Source organism: Gymnodraco acuticeps, unplaced genomic scaffold, assembly GCF_902827175.1.
Source record: "Gymnodraco acuticeps unplaced genomic scaffold, fGymAcu1.1, whole genome shotgun sequence".
Classification (NCBI taxonomy): domain Eukaryota; kingdom Metazoa; phylum Chordata; class Actinopteri; order Perciformes; family Bathydraconidae; genus Gymnodraco; species Gymnodraco acuticeps.
The window spans coordinates 367,360-383,319 of NW_022992041.1; the positions used below are offsets into that span (position 1 = coordinate 367,360).

The following is a 15,960-nucleotide window of genomic DNA, read 5'->3' on the forward strand; positions in this document are numbered from 1 at the left end:
CATAACTGAAACTTTGACGTACAGATGGAACCTAATATAAAACCTTAAAGGGTAGGTAATTCCCTTCAGAAACACTTTTTGTTATATTCCATGGAATGCTCTTAACATCCCAATAGCAGTGAATATATGAAATGCTTTGACAAAAAATATATACAAATATTTCATCTGTGGAAGCTGTGGCGCTGTAAAAAGCACGACCAGTTATCTGCCCCGGCCCGCGGCACGGCCTACCTGCCTGTCAGCCTTCCATCTCGTGCACAAACTTATCTCGTGCCCTCATTGGTCATGAGCACGTTCGTGTGTGTTGGAGGAGGGGCTCTGTGAGGAAGTCTGAAGGAAGGGGCAGATTTTGTATACTTTCAAATTCTAGCGCACTCAAGCTGGTTTCTCCATTCTTACCTTTAAGGCAGGGAAACCAATAGATTAGGAATCATCCATAAATGTCTTTACAAAATGTCACAACTCTCCACATAGACACATGGATCAATTATATAATCACACTATTTTCACAGTGTTTTGTGGATTCAACATGTGACATGTTTAAGGATGATTCCCACACTTTGCACAGTGAGTTTCAGCTTGTTCCTCCGGGCAGAGGGGTTAATAGTTCCAAGGTGCAGAACAAAGCCGTATAAAAACAGCTTTGTTCCAGCAGCCACCGCTCGGGTGAACAAGTTGTAGCAGCATAACACAGATGCTGTGTCAGCAATGGCTATTTATTTATTTATTTATTTATTTGATTGTCCATGTTTGTTCTAGTGGTTTTTAATGTGCTCGAGCCTGGGGTACTTTTTAACGATTTGTCTGTGTTGTTTGAAGCGTGTCTCGTGACGATGGATACCTTGTCTTTTAACTGCAAACCAAATCTACCTACGGGTACAAATAAATAACCTGAACTTCCTAAGAACTTTCTAGTCCAGAGTGAAGCTCCCTAATGTCACACCAGCAAGATATCTTTCTCCTGGATAAATCATAGCATAGCTGCTTTTAAATATCACAGTTTCTGTGCACTTTTGCAAATGTTCCTGTTTTCCATTTACCAATAATATAAAGTGCATCATCAGGCAGAGACTTTGCTCTCCACTGATCTAAGTCACATCAGCCCTAGTGTGGCTGCATCATGCTGGATGTGTGATATATATATATATATATATATATATATATATATATATATATATATATATATATATAGGGAGTTATAAAGGAGCAAAACACAGATTCCTCAGTAGGCCTTGGATTTATTTTTCAGCCGGCACTCTCAGTATAGAGTCACAGTGGCACTACTGTGATTTAAGTACAAGAAAAGTGAGAGCTCTTATGTGACCAAGCCAAAGCCTGGGCTTCAAAATGTCTTTCTGCATTCTCTCTTGTTAACCCTGCAGAGCTTCAGAAAAATCTGAAAGAAATATAGAAAGTCCAAAAGTTGAGATTTACCATAAGCCGTGAGCGTTGCCATAATGTATTCTACAAAGTGTTGACTCATGGCATGAATATTTAAATTAGCCCAAATAAGCCTGGTAATGTTTTCACTGCATTCCAAAAGTCTCTAAGGATGTTTTCACTGCTGTTTTTGTAATTGATGAGGTATGTTTGTGTAGATAGTTGACTCAATGTCTTTTAAAACCACTTTGAGCTGCAACGTTTAATCATTAATATATCCTGTAAATCACTCGGTGAGTATCTAAGGGTTAACCCTAACCTGCTGTCGTCTCTTACCTTTTTCTGCCGCAGATCCTGGAGCTGGTTAAAGGGATGCACTATCAGCTGGCCTGCCAAAAGTACTTTGAGCTGACACACAATGTAAGTCCAGATTTATTTTGAAGCGGGCAGTAACTGGGGCTACCTGTGTCAGAGGCAGGGGTTTGCACGTCATGCATGAAGGCTCAGGAGAGACCCTGAACTGTCATCTCCTCGATCATTAGCTGGTAGTTACAGCCACTTAATTTGTATAGGTTTATTATAACACTTTAGATTCATTTTTGTCGCGCTTGGATACTCCTTGTGGATAATTGAATCTGTTTTAGTTTGGGTAAACTAAAGTCATCATCCCTTGCAGTCACAGAAAAGCAGGGTTTGGTAAATAGAGAAAAAAAACAAGGTCTTCATAAGGACTGAGGTTAGTACACAGTTTAGATGTTAGATGGGTTAATAAAAATACAAGGTTGCATTGTGCATCAGTGGAATACCATAGTATTAAAGTAATATAACATGCTGAGTCACACAAAACAGCACTGTCTCAACTGCTGTAATTTATTCTGAACATTTCACAAGAGCACTTTAGGAACTCACTTTAAGGCTGCAGCCACACGAGGACGATAACGGTCGTATCCGCTACAGTTCTCTATCAGATAGACGGTTCAGCCACACGACGCTGACATGGAAACGCAGATAACGATAACGGTTCACAAGGTGGGTAGATCTGCGGACGAAGCGCTCTGGGGGCCAAACGGCTCCGTGTCTACGCCCTATAACGATCATTTCCTGATAACGATGACGCAATAGCCCCAGTGTTTCGAGCCAGGTCCCGGTATCTCGCAGGACAGTGCACCCAGCAGGAGCTTCCAGCTAGATTTGATCGATATGGACATAAACGCGAGTGAAGTCTAATCGGACAGGAGAGGAGACACGCAGCTCTGCATGCTCACCTGCAGCTCCGCCCGCTGTGATGGAGCAGAACAAAACACACACTTCAAGTTAGATCATCACCCTTAGCTATTTTAATGACCTCTCAAACTACCTAAACTAGTTATAAATGTTTATTTTTACTGTCGGGTCAGCCAGCTGCATGAGACCACGGATACTGATGGGCTGTCAGGAGAGGGGGAGGGAAAAAGAGGCTCCGTCCTCCGTGTATTATTGTTATATTATTACATAGAGTTGTTATGCATTTGTTTTAAAGCTCAATAAATAACAAAGAAGACCTTTGACCGGCACTTTTCTAATTTTGTCCGGAAGATTTCAACTTTAACGGACGAAACCCCACCTCTGCTGCTAAATCCAGCGCGGAGAATAAACAGAAGGGCAACCATGCATGCGGCAGAAGTCTTCTTCGCTGCTTTTGGTGTATTTTGTGGCAGAAGTACAGCGCCACTTACAGGCCCGGCATATGTACTACAGCGTCTCCAGCGCTTTCGAGCAGTCTCGTGTGAACCAACACGTTTCTGGTGCCTGTTGCGTGTGGACGGAAGACTTTTTTGATAAGGATTTCGGTCCATTTGCGTTATCGTCCTCGTGTGGCTCCAGCCTAAGACTCGGCACATCCTAGAAAAGTTTAAACACACTATGATGTATAACTATTTGAAGCATGTTGCACAGGTCTTCAAATAATGGCACCATATGTGGGGAATACACTATTCTAATGATGGCCTACATGGATATCTTGGTGCTTATTGGCTTAAATGAGAAATGCCATAACATGTATATTCATTTACATTATGTTCTGCAATCATGTGTACAATTAATAATTTGGTTACAAATCTGTAGCACAAGTATGTATTGTTTTATGTTATGCACATTGATTAGCACCCGCTTCAGCTGCACAGATGCAATATAATAGTTTTATAGGAAGTAGTAAAATCCCTACATTATTGCCCTAAAGTCTATCAAACATCCACGATGTCTCTAACGGCAACAGGTAGAAGCAGCGGAGTGAAATGTCTCCTATTCTAATTTGCTGTTGTGTGCAAGTCTACCCCAGTAATTATAACATTAATTCACATGTAATGGTTTTGAAAACATCAATTTCAATTACACAATTGTTTGAAATGATGTAAAAGGTCACAGGAAGATCATTCGAAAGTGCTCGAGCTTCATCTGTAAATTGATTCATAGGTTTCTACTCATGAGTGATTCTGACATTTTATTTCCTGAAAGGGCATTTCATCTCTTCATTGAATTAGAGTGCTAATTTGGCCAAGAAAGCCTGCTGTCCTCATCATCTTTAATAAATGATTGGCTTTTTAGTAAATTAGCAAAACACTCCACATGGTTGCCAATAAGCAGATGTTTCATGACTCTCATAAAAGGCAATAACATTGAATCAATAAATTGCTATGCTAGCAACCTGCAACAAACCACACTGCTATTCTCATGTTCTCTTGTCCTCTCTCTCCTCTGTTTTCTTTTTATTGAGCAGGTTGAGGAGGCCAGTTTCTCGCTCAATCACCCCAACCAGTACTTTATAGAGAGCCAGAAAGTTTTGGGCGGTGGCAGGGACATAAAGCGAGAGACGGATGCGCCACAAAAGCCTCAGGAAAACTCCACCAAAGCACCCATCGCGGCTCCAGAGGCAGCAGCGAACACACAGGATGTGGCCGAGATGACGGAGGAACTGGACTCTTTCTTTCAAGATGCCTGATTTGCTTCTTATTTTGTATACCTTTGATTACTTAAGGTTGGGTCGGGTTCATTTTGTAAAATCGTTTAAAGTCACTGTACATGAGATGTTAAAATTAAAAGTTGCATATCAGTCGTTTCTCCACTTCTTCTTTTATTGCCACAACACAACAGGCTTTGAGTTCAACTAGCCTGGACAATGTTCCAAGTGTTCTACCCTTAAATCACTTGTTATGTCGGTGACACAGTGACAGTATTTCTGCAGCGGTAAAAGAAGTCTGAGTTCTTCTTTCTTTGTTTTTACTCTTGTCTGAACTCAGATGGCTCAGTGCACTGGGTTTTGGCAGGGACGTGGTTGTGATGACTAAAACATTACCCAGCTGTCTCAGAAACAATGTCATTGTATTTGCTGGCAGGAGTATGGATGAAAATAAACAATTTTCACAGCTGTATTATGTCGCCTTGGAATATTGCCTCATAGTGCACAATGCAATTTATTCAAAGCATACATGGTCAGGAGGTGTTTAAATCTTCTCTTACACCTTTGTCTGCAATAATTTGTGGAAAATGGTGGCAGTCGGAAAGTCGGGAACCTTCTTCTCCTCCTCTCTTTGTTCTTTAGAAGGTATGATTGTGAGCTTTTATCTCAGCTCCTACTATATTCATTTATTAGATGACTAACTTTAGATCCAATTAGAGGCCCTGAAAAGGTAGACCTGAATTACATGAATACAAATGTGTTTTCCAGCAGGCCAAGGGAAATATTGAATGTATAAATGAAAACCTCTTTCTGTAATTTAATGATTGTGAATTTTTAATCAAATGTTATCTTCCCGCGGGGCCAAATGTAGAAAGAAATCATAGCACTTAGTCACATATCTTCTGCAGGCTTTTCTTTTTTGAAGTCTTTGACGCTTACACCACAGTTCATCACTGTCACGCTTGTAACACGCGGCCTGCACCAGAGTTGGAATTAAATGTAGGTCTTAAAATCCAGGCATGGTGCTTGACACAGAGGATTTATCCAGTATAATAAGGAAACTAGAAAGCTGGGCTGCTGTCAGCAAGACACCCTTGATGTTTAATATTTGGTTGTGCATGAGTACATTTGATAAAGCTGGCACTTTCTTAGACCGTGGGCATGCAGTTGACTAGGACGCTGTTTATCTCCTCCAAATGGATTTACTATCATTAATCATGAACTTGCTTTCTTTCATCCCTCGATTTGTTCCCTTCTCCTTGCTCATTACATGGGCGAGAGGTGTTCTGGGAATGATGTGTTATCCAAAAGGGCAAGAAATGTAATCCAAGACCCAACCGCAACATTTGTTGCATGAGCCTCGTATGGAAACTGACGTGCGGGGAGAATCTGTATGCGGGGATGTGCTGTGGAGCTGGAGAGAAGCTTTGTCAATGTGTCACAATCTGGAGCTGGTAAATGCTGCAAACATGACCTCATCAAGAGCATTTGCATTGCAGCTAAAGGCCAATAATATAAATTCAAATGAAAACAACACTTAAAGGTGGGGTATGTAATTTATTTCAGAAACACTTTTTGTTATATTCCATGGAATGCTCTTAACATCCAGATAACAATGAATATTAATTTTCTAAAATCCTATGGAGAAATATCATTGCTTTTTGGTGGAGGGAAGCCATGCGCAGTTTATTTCCGGGTTTTAGGACGCCTCACTGCAGCTCTCTCTCCTCCTCTTCACACACCACACTTTTCGCGGCACACGTACTTACAGCCAATCAGCTCTGAATTATGTGAGATGACGTATGGTGGGGATGGCAGCACTATGCCCCTATGGTCATTATTTTTTTGCCACACACATTAAATAGGACAATACTCTGAGCATGCGCAGTGTAGTTTTTACAGTCACCATTGACTTAAACAGGGAGAGGGGGGGGCAGGATCGGGTTTTGTCCCACATGGCTCAAAACAGCTCAATAGGCACACACTGTAGACACTAATTAGAAGAACACAGACTAAAACAGCAATGTACAGACGAATCAGATGAATAAACATGATCTTAAAATATATTTAATATATTTTTTAATTTATTTTTTGCATTTTTTTGTAATCATTACTTTTAATACTTTCTGCTGACACTAGGTGGGGCTGTGCCCCACCTGCCCCTAATGACCAGTCGCCACTGGGCCTACCTGCCTGTCAGCCTTCTGTGCACAAACTTATCTCGTGCCCTCATTGGTCATGTGCGCGTTCGTGTGTGTTGGAGGAGGGGCTCTGCTCTGTAAGGAAGTGGCAGATTTTTTCAGGTTTTGTATTTTCAAATTCTAGCGCACTCGAGCTGGTTTCTCCAAAATTACCTACCCCACCTTTAAAGTATACATTATAGCTAAAGAATAATGTATCATATCATCTAGAAATGCACCAAAACAAATCAAAGGTTATAACATCCCATAACACATTCTTCTACATCTCACCCTCGGACTTTATAAATATGGGCCCAATTTATTTGATAAATGTCTCATTCATCATTTCAGATCTCATAAAAGTGTGTGCTGTTGTGATGGAGTATTAACTTTTCAGTGTGAGGAAGAGCAGATTATTATGTTCGGTCTATATTGGATTATTGTCAAATTAGCTGCACTGCAGTCAAACTTTCTGTTCTCAGCACCCTAGTTAGATAATTATGGAAAGAAAGTAAGAGTTCATGCATTTTGAGTGCTATGAAACCTGTGTTTCTTAATGAACCCTAATGCTTTTAAGTAATTGATGAATTCCATTATGTTGTTTTGGTTGAATTCCATTAGAAATATTTCATTAAATATAATTGGTACTCAAGGCTCTTACTTGTGGGAAAGAAAGTACTTAAGAAGTGATGATTATAAATCTTGCAATCCCACAAAACACTGAAAACAGTCAAAATGCTCTCATCTTTGTAAAGTAACCTGCCGTAACCATTTCAAATGTCACCATTTGTGTAGTCATACATGTGTTTGGAGGACATTTATAACATCTTTTTGAATGGTTCTAACAAGTAAACACATTACTTTAACTATTTTATTTAGCATTTTAATTCAAATGTATTATTTTTCAAACAGCAACTCCAGACAGTTGTCAGCAGATAGGAACAATGTTTTCCATTGTAAAATAGGTGTCCTACTTTCTCTTCCAGCAAAGTAAACAAAGTAATATGTGTTTTAATACATCCCAATGGGACTTTGGGTTGAAGAGAGGCAGAGGGGGAAAGCTTGTGGATGACATTTGGATGATTCTGGAGGATAAAGGAACAAAATGTCAACCACTTACCATCGTCTTTAAACACACTGTGACAGTGGACGAAGAAGGGGTAAGACTTTAGAGTTTTAGATAGCTTTTTCATTTCCGATAGTAAATGGTCAGTCAGTGTGTTGTTTGCCCCTTTACCCTTATTCCTGAAAATGCTAGGAAGACATTTCAAATGTGAAATGATAATTAATGTAATGTCAAGAACTCCAACCCTTTAAGCAATACTGCTCATTTAAGCTCAACATATTTGTTACCATGGTGTACCCTCCTTCAGGCTTTGCTTCAGATCTTTATTACCTTGAAAAATAAATATTATGTGGCAGTAACTAGTGTTACTACAATTGTTGATTAAATGCATTACTTGTTGTATAGAAAAAGCCAATTTATAATTAATGCTATACCTTAACTTTACCTGGTTATTCCTTGACAAATTAACTGATGTTTGAGTTTTATACCAAGCAAATGCAGAAGGCAGGATTTCCTTCTATTTGACTTGCATGCTTTTTGGAGGTGGAAGAAAATCAATACAAACAGAAGGTGAACATTCAAACTCTTCATTTGGCGGGAAATTGATCTGTATGTTTTTGCTGGGAGGCTGCCTTTGGCTTGAAATGTAAAAGTAAATACATCAGCAAAGTCAGTCACACATTTGTTTGTAGAGAATCTGTCCTTGTCCTTCCTACAAGGGTTGTTCGGTGAAGATACACCCGTTGGCATCTGTCCATTGGTCTAAATCTGGAGATCCATGAGGGTCCATTACTGTCTCTTGATGACGTTCTTTGGTATTGATTGTAACAGCAGATACATTTCACTCCCATCAGCATGTTGTCCAATTCCTGTGAAACCTAGCAGTTGTTATGATGCAGTGTGATGTTGGTATCCTTGTGTTAAAAAAAAGAAGAATAAAAGAAACCTTTCCTTGTCGTCAGATGTATTGGCTCGATTTACATAACATTTACCAGGAGCTGTGACAATGCTGTTGATTGTGAATTTTGGGGATACATTTCTGCAGCTGTATGTTAAACGTATCATTATTCCTTGGGGTGTCGTCTCATTAACCTGACAGATGTGTGAGCCGCGCTGTTCATGTGATTCATTTTGCATGAACTCTTCCTAAGCTCCACCTGCAGCCATGCTGTCTGTCGCTCTCCTGCGTTGCTTTCCTAAACAGGTTTAAATGCACCTCTAGTGCAAGTTAATTAAAAAATGTTGCTCAATACTTCATATTGTTTCAAATAATCGTGATATAAAGTTTGCCTCACTGAGAATGGGCATTGTGTTCTCATTGTTGCAGTTATTTAAACATAAACAACATATTTTATTAAAATAATGTTGTATGTTCACCTTAAATAAATAATTTGGCTGTATCAATGTCTGTGTTTTCATTAATTGTTCTCTTCATTGCTTGTGTGGACAGGGTGGTCATATGCAAATATAACCACATACCAAAACGTATTGTGTACATTCCAGTACAAGTACCCAACATTTATTTTGTATTCCACTACACTTAATTCAATACAATTATGTAGTTTTTACTCACTTACATTTATCTGACTTTTTTAACGTGAATTATTGTGATAAAAAGTGTACCTTTGTGTGTTGAGAACAATTCTACTTCTACTTCCATACTAAAACTCAGCATGCACTCTAAATCAAACCTAAAGAATAGTTCAATAGTGTGGACCGGGTATATTAGACGATTTGTAAATAAAATATAAGCAAAATATTGGGAATACTCTTATTTGTGTTCTAGCTGAGAGTCAGGCAAGAAGATTGACCACCAGTAGGAAGCCTCCATTTTCACAGCAGATATTTTGGAAGGTCAAAGCATGAAAATCACAGGTGTAAATAATTGCATGGACGATGTCTCTAGAGTCTATTCCATTAAGTATCTGAGTAAGCTGTGTCATGACATGAGCATGCGCAACACCAGAGCCCTGCACCAGGCTCAGCTAAATGGAATGCACCCCTCATTAGTCTTATCAATTTCACCTGCGTGTTCCCTGCATTGACGAGTAAAACGTCCTCTGTGAAACGAGTCTTACAAAAACAACTGTACTAAAGCCCAGTTTTTCTCATTTTTACATCAAATATGGTGCTACATTTTAAGATTACTTTCCTTACAAAGTAAAAACAACAGGGAATTTGCACCAAAAAGGCAGAAAGAAAGGCAGGAGCTAAAAGGCAGACTCCGGGGGCGCCCAGATGACACCCCGGAAATGATAGCTGGCTTTAATTTAACCAACCTAAGAGGAGTGGGTCAACATTGCAAGAAGGTGGGGCTAGAAGTATTTAGTGAAAAGTACAAAAACAACATTTCAACCAAAAGAGGATGACATGCTAACTGTGGTTAGCATTATTATTTCCATGAAAGTATATTGTTGCATACCATCATCTTATCTAAAATGATTTAATGCTAAATGCTACTTAATGCTAATGCTAACATGGCCATGGTTTATGTATGTTTATTATGGCACACTTTTTAGGAGCCCAGTGGTACAGAGAGGCTGGCTCAATTGACAACTAATGCTTTGTGAATGAACAAGCAGAGAGGTTGAAGTTGGAGCAGATGATAAAGGACTTCACGGTGGAGACTCTCACAAAGCCATTTTGACAGGTGAGTATGACTCATTAAACTCCTCATATGAGAATGTGTGTGCACACACCATGGTGTGTCAAAACGGCTGTATCTCCTTTGGTTTTATATGTGTGCTTTGCGCTGTTGTCTTACAGTTACTGTACTGCAGTGTCTACAGTTGTGTTGAGGGCTGTGGTGATTTATTATCCTGCTATTAATCCTATAAAAAGGAAATCTGATTTTTTTTTATGTGGCTGAATAATGTCTGTTGGTCACTTTTATTTAATTATCCTGGCTTTATCTTCTTAAATGTTTTCTGTGTGCATTAAAGAAACAACAATATAACTTGTTGATAGTAGCTGAGGCAGAGCCATGCAGGCTTGCTGATTCCCCATGTTTTCCGTCTTTGTGCTGAGCTAATCTACCCAACTGCAGACTTGTCTCATATTAAACTGACAGATATGAGTTGCATTTATTTTTCTCATCTTACACTCAGCAAAAATGCAGTAAATGTATTTCCAAAAAATGGGCTACGTCCATTAATAAAATAATACACAGTAACCAACTGAAATGCGGATGTAACATTAGTGTGAATGGCTGCCCCCCCAAATAATGTCTTACTTCCTCTCACTGCCAGTTAAGTGGATTCAGTCACACATTAAAAACAAATCTGCAGCAGAGTGTGACACATCAAATAGGAAGTGGAAAGTAAACCCCCTTGTTAATAGAGGGTATTGTGGAAGTATGGACTGTGGGGTGTTGTGGGGACATAATGGCCCTGACAATCAACCAGCTGAGTGCCCATCCTTTTTCCCTGCAGGGAGTGTCGCTGGAGAGTAGCGCTGGAGCTTGTTGATGCTTCACGATCTGACACCGAGTTAGGTTTGTGTCAGGTCTGAACAGACGGGAGATAAGAATTCGAAAGATGAGAGTGTTGAGGAACCAGAGTTGAGAGCAATCCCTGGATTTCCTCTTTGACTTTGATAAATTGATGAGCCAGAGCTCACTGCGGTACAACATATTGCTCCCCTTGAGATTGATGGACAAGAAAGAAGGTTTTTTCTCCCTCTTACTTTTAATGTTGACACCCTCCTAAAGAGGTACATCTTGATAAGTTCTAGCAGTATAAAAGGCTGAGAAAGTACATTTTGTTGCACACCATCCATTCCAATTTGAGAGCATCATTTAGATGAATGATGTATTTGATATCCTCTTTCGGTTAGAGCTCATGTGTTGCTATTAATGTGCTAGAGCCAGAGTGTGAAGCTGCTTCAATTTCATGTCGTCTCTCTTAACTCTTATCTGGCAAACTCTTCCAAATGCAATAACAAAGTAATGTAATTCTCTATCTTGTAGGCATGACTACGTGACACAGTTACAAAAAGAATATTATGACATTACATGTTGTTTGAGCTTCTCTGATTTTGTAATTTCAGAAGCAGTAGATTTATCATTGTGAAAACAAACCTTTCTTTGGCCCCTTCAAGTTGACACAAAGTATTTGCTCCATTAAATCCCACCCTGTCATGGAACATTTATTAAAAAATAAATCATGTTGGAAATGATCTGTTTGAGAGGGAGAGCGGGGGAGAACAGGGAGCTCACCTCTCTCTCACAGCTGCAGTGGTTAATCTCTTTCTTGTGGTTCATAGCTTCAGAACCCCTCGGGGAGCTGGGATTTTTCACTACTGACATGCATTTTTCATCTTCACTGGGTCTCCAGCAAAATCCACTGTATAAACTGCAGTTTTCCCAAGCCCACTAATTGTCTGTGGTTTGATGTCTTAGCTGTGGTAGGCCGCACACGTGTGCTCATTTTAGCCAGGAACTTCAGAGCGAGCTGCAAAGAGACTTCACAACACCTCACATGGCTTAGATGGTACAGGCTACACTTTCACAGATGACTCATTCACACACCGAGCAACAGAAATGATTTTGGCCCTTATACAGAAAATGAAAATGTGTCAGGCAAAAAGAGACCTTTCTTTGACCCATTCCCACAACACGTTTGAAAATGACGTCCGAAATGAAAGACTGAGAAAAGTATTAATTAGAAAATGTCAGAGCGGCTCTGTCCACTGTATTTGCTGAGTTGCGATTTATGAATCCTGAAAATGACCCGGGCTACTTACAGTTAATAGAAGGCACTAATACAGCTCCACGGGTTGCCCTACTGAAAAGGAGAGGTCAATGGAAGCTCGTAATCAACTTCAACAGCTCTCTGCAGCAACGCTCCGGGCATTTTACCAAAGAAACAAAGCAGCAGTGGATTTATAATCCAGTAATGTCTAAACTGTGGCTGTGGAGTCTAGGTTTAATGATTCTATCAAAAATGATGACTATGGAGCCCCAAAGGTGATACTATGGATTCATAGTTAACAGAGACAATTTAGAAATGTAACTTAATAGATAAACATTTATTGTTAATTAGATAACAGAAATGGAGTGTAAAATTAAATATACCACTTTATATTTAATCTTTAAATGGACATTTTGGTTAAAGAAAAGAAGCAACAACCGTGTCTTATTTTTCCCTAAACTACTCAGTTTTATCTTTCCTAGTTTAATTTTTAACTCCCTTATTTTTTTGTCTTCATAAATATATAATACCATGTTTATACTTATACCTTATACCTATTTGACATTATTTTTAACCATACTTTATTTATCTCAACACTATGGAAGCATTGGTTGTGAGGTGCAAAGTGAATATTAGCATCTCGGGACGGGTGCTGCGAGACTGCGCTGACCTGCTGGTGGGGATCTTCATCAAGATCTACAACCAGTCCCTGTCCCAGGCCATCGTCCCATCCTGCCTGAAAACATCCACAATCATCCCGGTAACGAAAAAGAACACCATCGGCTGCCTAAATGACTACCGTCCAGTGGCACTCACCTCCACCCCCGCTAAAGTTTTTGAGAAGGTGGTCCGTCCCCACATCGTCTCATCCCTCCTTCCCGGTCTGGACCCCCACCAGTTCGCCTACAGGGCCAACAGGTCCACGGAGGACGCCATCGCCACAGCTCTCCACTCTACCCTGTCTCACCTGAGAGAAGTGGGAGCTACGCACGGATGCTCTTCGTGGACTTCAGCTCGACATTTAATACCATCCTCCCCGACACACTGGTGACCAAGCTATCAGTCCTGGGAGTATCCCATTCCTCGTGCCTATGGATTAAGGACTTCCTGACTGATCGCCCCCAGAGGGTGAGGATAGGCCCCCACACCTCCACGTCCCTCAGTCTCAGCACCGGGTCACCGCAGGGCTGCGTGCTGAGCCCCTTACTATACGCCCTCTACACCCACTATCTCGTCCCCGCCCACACCAGCAACTCCATCATAAAGTTTGCTGATGATACCACCGTGGTGGGCTGCATCTCCGTGGGTGACAAGACCGCGTACCAGGACGAGGTGGAGCAACTGTTAGCGTTGTGCAAAGTAAACAACCTGCAGCTGAACAAGCTGAAAACCCAGGAAATGATCATTGACTTTAGGAGGAAGAAGACCGACATGCAGCCCCTGTACATTGATGGAGGCTGTGTGGAGAGACTCTCAGTGATCAAATTCCTGGGCGTTCACCTGGCGGATGACCTGTCCTGGAGGACCAACACCACGGCGACCGTCAATAAGGCACAGCAGAGACTCTACTTCCTGAGAATACTCAGGAATTACCACCTCAGACAGGACCTGCTTGTGTCCTTTTACTGCTGCGCCGTGGAGAGCATCCTCACCTACTGCATCTGCGTGTGGTTCATCAGCTGCACAGCCGCAGAGAGGGGTGCGCTCCAAAGGGTCGTCAACTCGGCCCAGAAGATCATCGGGTGCCCTCTCCCCTCCCTGGAGGTACTGTACAGCTCTCGTTGCCTTAAGAAGGCAGTCAAAATCCTCAAGGACCCATATCACCCGGGTAACGTGCACTTTGTACGGCTTCGCTCAGGCAGGCGCTTCTGTACCATGTCTTCCCGGACAAACAGACTCAAGTTTAGTTTCTTTCCCAGGGCCATATGTGCACTTAACACTGCTAATATTGAAGTTATCATGTCTTCCGTGCAATATGAGGGGAATCGTGCAATTAATTTATTATTTATGTATGTACATATTCCCTATCATGTCTATTTAAGTCCCATTTCTTGTTTTTATATTGTCTTGTTGTTGCACGTTGGCACCTTGAGTTCATATTGTAATTTTGTTGTACTTGTACAATGACAAATTAAAGATCTTATCTTATCTTATCTATTGCAGCCACATGCCCTTACACATTGAATGTGGCATTCATGAGTTGTCACATCTAATCTTTTGAAAATAGCTGAAGCATTCGATGATTACTTTGGCCATTAGTTGTTGACTGTCAGTCATTGTGAGGAGCACTGAGTGTCCTTTGCAGATATGTGACAGGTCTAAGTAGTTCCACTTTTGCAAAGAGTTCCCTATAGAAGCAGACTTTTGTTATATGCTCTTCATTTAAGCACCCAGGCATAAAAATACTCAAACTTGACCTTGTCTAACAATCAACGTCGTAATCAATAGACTGCTGTTTGCGCGTGGGCTGCATGGATCACCTTGCCTTCTGAGCAATAGCTGCTGTAGGTCTTTTTGTCATCCACATCTAATTAAAAAAACTGTGCATCATTTCCTCGGCTGTGAAAAGAAATCTGATCTAGGCAAAACAAAAAAGTTCATTGGGGACGTCAGTGAATCCTGACAGCCACATCACAGTCTCGCCTGTCGGAGGCATTTATCTGACATAGCATCTTGCACTGTAACTCATGGGGGGGATGTAAAGCAGAAGGAGAGAGATACCTGTACGGCTGTCTTATTTCACAACAATCTTGGATGTATTTTATAAGCTGATTTCCATGACTGATTAGCTTACCTGAAATAATAACACACATGTAGTCTACATTGTGGAACAGAATGAAAACAGATCCATTTATGTACACTGATGCTGTAACCAACATAAAACAGAAAAGCATTCAGAATATGAGAGAATTCATGTAACAGTAAACAACTTAGTTCATTTCGATTCTTAGAGAAATGACCATTTTAAAACATTATGCAGAAAAAATGGAACAACAGATGTCAGATTTGTACTCGGTTAACAGTTTTGGGCTTTTACACCTGAGATTTTGTGTTTTATCAAGTGTAGTGCAGAAATGAATGATGTAATGAATAATTATCTTCTTTCATCATATATGTTCAAAAGAAGGTAGTTGCACAAGTGCTGATTTATGTTTCTCCGAACTAAACTACTTCAGTTAGACAAATGGTTTTGAGTCATACAGTGCTCCAATGGAGGCTTTTTGAGTTCACATGAATGCATTTCATTTGACAAATAAGGAATCCTTCAAAACAAAGTTAATATAGGGAGTTTGTGTAAATCTATTTTAGATCAATATTTCACACAGTGTTACAGAAATTACATTTGGTATAAAATTAGGGCAAATTAACAGACGATATTAGCATAGTATCACAGTTAATCCTGTTCAGATCTGGTACACATATTTGTCTGATCCTGTTTAGATTTGCTGGGAAATATACATAAGCTATGGATTGCCTACTATCATTAGCAAGGATACTGTGGCATATTAACGCCTTATCCTGTTTACTTCTGCCTTTTGTGGTCTACACAGACTCAGTTGCCAAGCAAATCATATGTTTATTCATAAATAGCTATTTTATAATCTGAATATGGAGATGTATGTAACAGCTTGTATCTGCATTATGCATGGTAAATCCTCAATGGAAAGAGATTCAGACTCCAATGTTTGTTTAGGACATTATTCAGAG

The 15,960-nt window shown here is 40.3% G+C and overlaps 1 protein-coding gene across 1 annotated transcript in view; it reads left to right on the forward strand.

Moving 5' to 3' along the window:
- prim2 (DNA primase subunit 2) overlaps nt 1–4,471 on the forward strand; it is a 29,208-nt gene extending 24,737 nt beyond the window's left edge. The window contains exons 13-14 of the mRNA XM_034201943.1: nt 1,732–1,800; nt 4,136–4,471. Of these exons, the coding sequence (XP_034057834.1) occupies nt 1,732–1,800; nt 4,136–4,357 (291 nt within the window). The 3' untranslated portion in view covers nt 4,358–4,471. The remainder of the gene's footprint in view (nt 1–1,731; nt 1,801–4,135) is intronic.
- Nucleotides 4,472–15,960: the final 11,489 nt, after the last annotated feature.